Raw genomic sequence first — 9,119 nt, 5'->3', positions numbered from 1 at the left:
CTGGAGGCGGCAGGCACTACGGTAGTCGGCAAGTTGGCAACGTTAGTGGGACAATTTTATTTTGTATGTTGGTATTGATATGTTTACGACAAGCCCGACGACAAGCATTTGGGATCATTGAGTAAAATAGTGATTTGTTTGTTGCGGCATTTTTATGCATGTTAAAAAACTAACAAATGGATGTGTAGAAAGTGAAAAATAATTGATATAAGGATATAAAATGGAAGTAAGCAATGAACAACCACCCATGGCTTCTGAGCCTATTCCCAACAATGAGCAGGAACATAATGAGGAAGAGATGGAAGAATCGGAAGATTATAGTTTTGATGGAGAAGAATATAGGCATTTTGTACCCCGAGGTCGGGGGGGCTTTAGGTGTGTACAATCTTTTTCGTATATACTTACTCATTTTTACACTTTCTAGCTTCATTATTGTAGTTTTTCTATCTAGGTTATGTTAGGCGGCTCCTAGCATGATAAATTTTACCAATTTTCCATACGTATTTCCATCAAATAAACTTAACAAATAATGATAAGCTAAATTAAAGCTCGAAATTCTGGTACAATTAGAATTTATAGTGCATGATAATTGGTTTATGTGAATTGGTAATTTTTATAATTTTTATCAAGTAGTACATACTTAAGCTGTACAATATAATGTAGAAAAAAACTTGTGTGTTTAATACTTAACAATTCAATACTTAAAAGGCTATTGAACTCTTACAAGTGTTATTGAGTGCATTAAGTAAGTTAGTACTATGCAAATTATTATTTATAAGTGGAAAAATATTTAAATTATTAAAAATTCTATCACAAAGCTTTAATTTTAATTATAAGTAGCAAATTTGATGAAAAATAGAAGATAAGGTTTAGCTTTAAGATTGTTTTTACGATTTGATAAACTATCAACATTTAAAGGGGCCGCGGTAGAGGTGGATTTGATTTTCCAATAAGAGGCGGACCTCCAAGATTTCGAGGAAGAGGATTTGGACCCAGGGGCCCTATGTTTAGAGGTGCAAACAATGGATATCCTTATGAAGGTCCTCCAAGACCCAATTGTCCACCAGGACCAGCTGGCCCACGTTACAGAGGTCCTCCACCATTTGATCCAAGCTGGGGACCTATGGGGCCACCTAATTTAATGGGACCACCAAACCTAATGGGGCCTCCAGGAATGGTAAAGTTTACTGAATCTTATTAGTATAAGAAGTATATGTACTTTTAAATAATAATATTTTCTCTCTAGCCACCACCACATATGATGAATGGTCCTATGGGTAGTGGCCCAGGACCTTACGGACCACCTCCTGGGATGGGACCACCCAACATGAACAATGTATGTTTATGTCTGACTATTTTTAAAATATTTTGTCATTATTGAATACAAGTTTGCTACAGGTTTCAGGTCAACAGCAAGGGCAGCAACAGCAACAACAAGCAAACATTCCAGGATTAGATCTCAATGGGGAAGTATGGGTAGAGACTAAAACATCAGATGGTAAATCATATTTCTACAATATCCGTTCAAGGGAAACAACTTGGACCAAACCAGAAGGACCAAATGTTAAAGTTATGGTTCAAGACCAGGTAAAAACAAAAAATGTAATATTTTTTTTTTTTTAAGAAGAAAACCTGAATTTTTAATTTTTTCTAATTTAGTTGGAGCAATTAGTACATGGGGCATCAAAACAGGCTGTAAGATCTACCACTCCTACTTCAACAAGTAATTCATCAAACCAATCTAATGAGAATAGAATATCTCAAGAAAATGAGCAGCCTTCTAATAATACCGAAGCTATGAACCAACTAAACACTGCACCTCCTGGTACTGGACCTCCTCCTTCCTTAGCTGAATCTGCTAGTGTAAATACCCAAGGGGCAGATTCTAGCCAACCAAACGGTAAGCTATCATTATTAATGATTTTACTTGAAATTTTTAAATGTGCTTGCAATTTTTAGGTGCAGGTGCTGTGGTAGTTCCTAGTTCTCCATCATCTAATAACCCAGCTGGAAATTCAAACATGATGCAGCCACCTCCTAATATGGTTCCTATGCAGCACAGAATGCCAAATCAGTTCAATACTCCAATTCCGGGTCCTTTCGGGGGTACTCCATTCGGTATGCCTCCTCCAGGCTTTCAACCTTTTGGAGGATATGGCCCACCTCAAACCAACTGGGGTAAGCAGTAGAGCATACATTAAAGTAAAGTTTGATTTAACGTTACAAATTGTCATTTCAATCATAAAACTGCATTTTTATTTTCTAGGTATGCCACAAATGCCTCATGGTGTCATGACACCTCAAACTCCAGCAGAAGATCCTGCTATATTAGCTCAACTTGATTCTGATCTGGTAGCATCTGCCTTGATGTGGACTGAGCATCGCGCTCCTGATGGAAGATTATATTATTATAATTGCAAAGCAGGAGAATCTGTTTGGGAGAAACCACAAGCCTTAAAAGATTTTGAAAGTTAGCAAACAAGATATAAGCACAAAAAATTTTTAGAAATTTTGTAAGAGGGTTATCATAAATCCATTAATATTTTTGCAGATGCGAAATTAGCCTTACGTCAAAAGGCTGAAGAATCTTCAGCTTCTACCACGTCGGTTGTGCCTAATCTTGCTACTACCAATACTAGTGTAACCAGTGATACTACAAAACAAGAGCAGCAACAGGAGAGCGCACATGAAACCAAAGATACTACTAAGGAAACAGATGGTAAACCTAAGAAAGAGGAGGCAGCTACTAAAGAAGCAGCAAAACCTCAAGATAAATCTAGACCAATTTCTAGTACTCCAGTACCCGGAACACCTTGGTGTGTAATAATAAAATTTAGTACCTTGTAAAATTAAATGTCTTATTTTAATTAACAACATAATAACATCTAGGTGTGTGGTTTGGACGGGTGACGGACGAGTATTCTTTTATAATCCTTCTTCAAGAATATCTGTATGGGAAAGACCGGATGATTTAATTGGACGTCAAGATGTAGACAAAATGATTGCATCACCTCCAGATACTGTTGGAGTTGCGAAACCTGTACGCCAAGAGGAGTCCAGTGACAGTAGTGATGATGATCAGCCCACTCCCGCCAAAAAAATGAAACAGGAAGAAACAAAAAGTAAAACTCGCTTTGTGTGTTTTCATATAGTTATTAAACGTGATTATTAATTTTTTATACTGAATCAGGTACTCCGGTAAAAGAGGAAGAGGATAAAGAAGGCAAAAAAACGATAGATATTGGTAAAGAAGCTGCAATTGAGGCAGAAGTTCGAGCTGCTAGAGAAAGAGCCATTGTTCCTTTAGAAACTAGGATTAAATCTTTTAAGGATATGCTTGCTGAAAAGGATGTAAGCTATATATGATAAAAATGCTATATTCTTTTGTTAAGCCCTAGGAGAAACTTTAGTAATTCTGGTTAACTTTTACAAAGGTGTCAGCGTTCAGTACTTGGGAGAAAGAGCTGCATAAAATTGTGTTTGACCCACGGTATCTACTTTTAACGTCGAAGGAGAGGAAGCAAGTTTTCGAGAAATACGTGAAAGAGAGAGCTGAAGAGGAAAGACGCGAGAAAAGGAACAAGATGAAGGAACGTAAGGAACAATTTCAGAAACTTCTGGAAGAAGCCAGTCTCCACGGAAAGTACGTGTAAAGCATTGTACTATATTTCTAAGATATAATTTATTATTTCACTTTGTTTATTTTTCCTTTGTGTTACACAGGTCTTCGTTCAGTGACTTTGCACAAAAACATGGACGAGATGAACGATTTAAGAATGTAGAAAAGATGCGCGAGCGAGAAAGCCTTTTCAATGAATATCTGCTGGAAGTTCGAAAGAAGGAAAAAGAGGAGAAAACTGCTAAACGAGAACAGGTATTTGTTACATTATTAACACTACAGATAAAAAGGTTACGATGGAGTTATTTTTCAGGATTTGATTGTATATTCAATTTGCTTTAATATAAATATAAATATTCTTTGTTACAAAAATAGACATAAATAAAAATATAAGTTACTTAAATTTAAAGAGGTAATGAAATGAATATATTGAGAATTCAGATCTGCAAGTGACAATGTTAAGAGTAAGAGAGAGAGAGGGGGGGGGGGGGGTAAAAAACAATTTTCACGTATACAGTTACGTTTAATACTCTTCTACATTATTTATTTACACTCTGAACAATAAAACCAAGTTTTCCGAAACGAAAACATTTAGCAAAGCTTATATTATACCTTTTTCTTTTATCTCACTATAACACTACTGTTCACAATACATAATTGATTTTTATTGGTAAGATACTTTACAGTAACTACGAAAAGTCGCGAAATTTACCGTTTCACTAAATGAAATAAGTCGATAAATATAAATTGTATGCGCGTAAAGTGTTTTTACCTGATATGATAGGGTCGCTAAATGTAATAATCCAGAAGTTAAATTTTCAGCGATAATCTTGAATTCTTTCAGGTTCTATAGGTATGTTATTATTTTGTTCCACTTGTAAGATTATGCATTACGAATTCCTAATATTAATGGCTGAAGAACACATACCAGGAGAAGTTTCTCTAATATTTCTCTACTTCAGTAGATTTGTTCGAAAGAGAAAAGATTTTGTAGCTCTAAAATGGGAGAGGTAGAGAATAAAATCTTAGTATGTGACGGTTCCTTATATACTTATGCATTCTGAACTCTCCACTTCAGTCAGGAGGCAGGCAGGACAGGTTCCGTATGTGGAGTGGCTTGGTTCTGAAGCTGGTTGGTGGTGTGGATGTCATCAACCATCCCCACCTACACTGCGTGGCACAGTTGGCACACCCTCGCGCGCCGCATTCTTTACTCCAAAGCAGAGTCATGAGAATGAACGAACTCGGTATTTGTATATTACTCGTAATCATCGTTACTTCAAAAGATTAACTTCCCCAAGAGTTAAAGTCACTTTAAAACAAAATGAAATAATTAGTTTTGATTATTAAATGGATACAGATGTCAATTCCTCTTTGACGTAGCGCAAATTCTGTTTAAAGACTTCTTCAAGACAAATTTTCTTCTTAGGGCCTAATCAACCATTCTTTCTTGCAACGGAACCATTTAAGCTCTAAATCAGATGTATCGACATAAAAACGATCGTGCCACGATTTTTTTTTTTCAAATACCGGTTCTCATTGTTTTTTTTTTTATATATCTTTACAAAATAAAACGTAAAACATAAGTCAATCGCAAAATGACTGAAACGCAATGCATTAGAGATAGGGACGGGCAAATATAATTTATATTCGAAATAATAATATAGGTTTCTATTTCTTTATTGATATTTCTACATACTCGAAACGACAATGATCGTTTTTTTATCGATACAAAAATTTATTTCGATTTTTAAACAAATTGTTATTATTCGTTTCCGTACAAAATATTTTTGAAAAGATCGAAGTCCTTTACTTGTTTCCAACATAAATGCCGGGTTTCCTTATTTTTTTTAGCAGTGATATAAGCATATAAAAAAGTTACTTTGGCTATAAGCAACCATTTTCAAATAATTATATTTTTTTCTTTTAATTTCAATTATAACGCGCGCAAATCTATTGCTGTTAAGCTTACGATGCACTGAATAACGAGGTTTATAGTTATTTGAAACTTCTGAAAGGATCGAGGTTGAAATTATTATAACAATAATATAAATTTAATTTAATATGTAAAAACTGTTGATCTTTAAAACTGCAGTTGCTGTTTTGCAACAAAGCCGTTTTCCTAAAAACTACAAGGCAACAATAATACAATATATATATACATACATATATATATATATATATATATATCTAATTTCTTAACTCATTGATTTACAATTTTTGTCCATACGCAAGGACTAATGATACTTTACTAACACAATTTTATCTTTTCAGCAAGGCCAGCCGTTAAAGATATTTTGTTCAAAGTACTAAGCTGTTGTTAAAATAAAATAGAAAATGTAGAAATTATAAAGAGATTGTGACGTAACTGGTTGCAACATTTAACAGGTCAAATGGTATATAACAACAGCTTAGCAATATGTAATCAATTTCTTTCAGCACGTAATATGTATAATTTTTTCAGCAATAGGGAGCAGCTATATTCATAAAAAATTCAGACAAATAGAGTCATTAACGTTGTGCTACCTCCTGACACGATTGAACACGGTTGACTATTTCTACTACCCTAACGAAATATTATTTGAAAATCAATGAAAAGGTTTGCAAGTTGAAATAGTTAGACCCACATTACAACAAATGCATATACCATAAAGTAAAAGAGTAACGTTGTAATGTTGGCTGAACGTGTAATCATTGACTAGAGATACCAAAAGCATGCATGATTAAACTAAATTAAAGAGTTAAATTTAAAAACAAACGTGTAAAACACTAGCTTATATAAGCAAAGTGAAATAATTTTTCAGCAATGACACTCTTACACTCTATGCGTTTCAGGTGAAAAAGGAATTCATATCTATGCTGCGTGAACACAAAGACATCGACAGGCATTCACACTGGAGCGATTGTAAGAAAAAATTGGAATCTGATTGGAGGTACAGAGTAGTTGAGTCGGCGAGTACTCGAGAAGATTGGTTTAGGGATTACATTCGTATCCTGAAGGAGGAGAGGAAAAAGGACAAAGAGAAAGATAAAGACCATCGACATAGGGACAAAGATCACCACAAGAGCGACAAGAAGGACAGGGATAAAAAGGACGCAGATAAGTATAAGGATAAATCTTCCAAAGACAGAGTCGAGAAAGAAAGCTCGAAGGATAAGAAGAAGAGGGTCGAGTCTACTGCAGAGGAGAATGGCAAAGACAGGAAGGAAAATGCTGTGGAGAAGGAGAGTGGGGAAATTGAAGAAAACGATGAGAAATCTGGAAGGAAGGATATAGACGTAAGTTCATGATCTTGTAATAAATTCATGTGAAGTCTTATGAACATTTTATAGACATATGTCGTTGAATTTTAGAAAGAAGAAGCGGAAGAACATTCGGATTCCGAGGAGGATCGTGAAAAGCAGAAACGAGATCGAGAGAGGAGAGCGGAAGCTAGCCTCAGAGAAAGAGAGAGGGAAGTGCAAAGAACTTTAGCCACGCATTTGCGAGATCGCGATAAAGAAAGGCAACATCATCGTCATACCGAGGCTGTTCAACATTTTAGTGCTTTATTGGCAGATTTGGTACGTACCAAGAGGATCTTATACACACCGGTTGGTGTATTATTGATTAATTTTTATGGATATAGCATATTTATTTTGTAAATGCTTCTTTAGGTCCGAAATGGCGACCTGGCTTGGCGAGAAGCAAAAAGACAACTGAGGAAGGATCATAGGTGGGAATTAGCTGAGAGTCTTGATCGTGAAGAGAAGGAACGATTGTTCAATGAGCATATTGAGCAGCTAGGCCGTAAAAAACGTGATAAATTTCGAGAGCTTCTGGATGAAGTTGGAGCCTCGACAGAGCTTACTGCATCGTGGAGGGATATTAAAAAATTACTCAAAGATGATCCTAGATATATTAAGTTTTCATCGAGTGATCGAGTGGGTTTTTTAAAATTTATTGTTAATGTTGTATTTTTCTAATTTATTCTTTCTCTTGTTGATAATAATGGTATTTTTTAGAAATGTGAAAAAGAGTTCAAGGAGTATATCAAAGATAAACTGGTGGCTGCGAAAGCCGATTTTCGGGAACTACTTCAGGTAACACGAGCATTTATTCGTGGGTTTGTTTTACTTGGGGCGTGGGTTAATTGCTAAAGTTTAATGGGAATAATTATTTTTTTGTAGGAAACCAAATTGATCACAGATAAAACATTCAAAAAAGTGCAAGAAAATAGTGCGTTTTTAGCAGAAATTGAAGAAATATTAAGGAAAGATAGGAGATTCCTTGTATTGGAAGCTGCAGCTACTGAACGGACGCGCCTTTTAATGGGTTATTTAGAAGAATTAGCACGTAGAGGACCTCCCCCACCTCCTACTGCCTCTGAGCCATCAAGGAGACCGACAACAAAGTAAATAAACATACCAACATGAATACTGTCATTTTTTTATTTATCAAAGAACTTATAAAATAGAAATAATTTTCTTTTTGTTTTTTCTTTACAGCTGAAAGTTGTGTAAATCTGAGATTGACATGTATACCGTGTCTACGTAAACAGATAACACTAACGAATCAATAGCTATAGTTGTATTTACAGTAATTTACGAATGACATGGTACACGGATATGTAACTATAGGACCCGATCAATTTAACGCCGATTCCACACAGCGAAGAATGTGTCATATTGTAAAAAAACATGATAATATATTACCTATATGTTCCGTAATATTAACATGATATTGTTTGAATTGACTGTCATGAATAATGTAGAATACAAATTTTTATGATTTATCTCTTTCTTGTTCAAGCTAGTAGGACGAATTGTTTTTGTAATCGTTTTCCATTAAAATGTATCTTATATTAGATGCTGTATTCAATAATTCTAAACAGAAGCAAGAATTACTGATTTTTATAATTAGATTAAGAAAATGGTTTTTATGATAACCATTCTGCATTATTAAAGAAGCCATGGATTTGAAATAGCATGGCTAATTTTCAGAGACCGAGACAAATTTTAAACCGCTCTGAAAGCACTGGAAAAATATTAAATATATGAACTTTATTTTACAAATGTATGTTGCCATCTGAATAATTCAAGTGCATATAATGTACAATAAAGTCACATTTGTATCTGTAATGTGAAAATTACAACTTTCTATGCATAAGTGTTTAAGTAGCACTAACTTTATAATTTTATTTGATCTTGGACCAAAACCACAGTACTTTTATCCTCCATAGAAGTGTTAAATAACGGATTAAACAATTTACTGTGCGTAGACATTGATTTAAAGATAGAGATATGCGAATGGAAAAATTTTGGCGTGCAGGAATTGTTTATTGAACTCTGCTCTGGAGATTTCAATGCCTGCATAAGAGACACGGAGACTTGAATGCGAGAAAGAAACGGTATTTTGCTGTTCGTGGCGTTCAGTTTCTGTTATACCGTTAGGAGTAGCAATGGTACGTACACTGCACTTCCTGTCTGTACTTGATACGAATACAAATCGATATAAAAC

General features: G+C 34.8%; 1 protein-coding gene across 5 annotated transcripts; it reads left to right on the top strand.

Annotated features, from left to right (window-relative positions):
* Window positions 1–94: 94 nt before the first annotated feature.
* On the top strand, window positions 95–8,740 carry LOC136778484 (transcription elongation regulator 1). Of its 5 annotated transcripts, none has more exons than XM_066735343.1 (18): window positions 95–375; window positions 931–1,177; window positions 1,247–1,336; window positions 1,399–1,587; window positions 1,660–1,900; window positions 1,960–2,178; window positions 2,267–2,470; window positions 2,552–2,816; window positions 2,890–3,122; window positions 3,191–3,351; window positions 3,435–3,643; window positions 3,724–3,874; window positions 6,455–6,898; window positions 6,974–7,183; window positions 7,277–7,543; window positions 7,625–7,702; window positions 7,790–8,013; window positions 8,108–8,740. In XM_066735343.1, exons 1-18 carry the CDS (start codon window positions 221–223, stop codon window positions 8,109–8,111), a joined length of 3,591 nt encoding a protein of 1,196 aa, XP_066591440.1. In that variant the 5' UTR covers window positions 95–220; the 3' UTR covers window positions 8,112–8,740. The 5 variants fall into 5 exon arrangements, with proteins under 5 accessions (XP_066591440.1, XP_066591441.1, XP_066591439.1 ...); XM_066735344.1 differs by having other exon boundaries at window positions 919–1,177; window positions 1,414–1,587; XM_066735342.1 differs by having other exon boundaries at window positions 919–1,177.
* The last annotated feature ends 379 nt before the right edge of the window (window positions 8,741–9,119 follow it).

Source organism: Prorops nasuta, unplaced genomic scaffold, assembly GCF_024137725.1.
Source record: "Prorops nasuta isolate Cenicafe-Biocafe unplaced genomic scaffold, Cenicafe_Pnas_1.2 PNAS00014, whole genome shotgun sequence".
Lineage (NCBI taxonomy): Eukaryota > Metazoa > Arthropoda > Insecta > Hymenoptera > Bethylidae > Prorops > Prorops nasuta.
The sequence above is the reverse complement of the archived record's forward strand: the minus strand, read 5'-3'. Positions and strand labels throughout refer to the sequence as shown.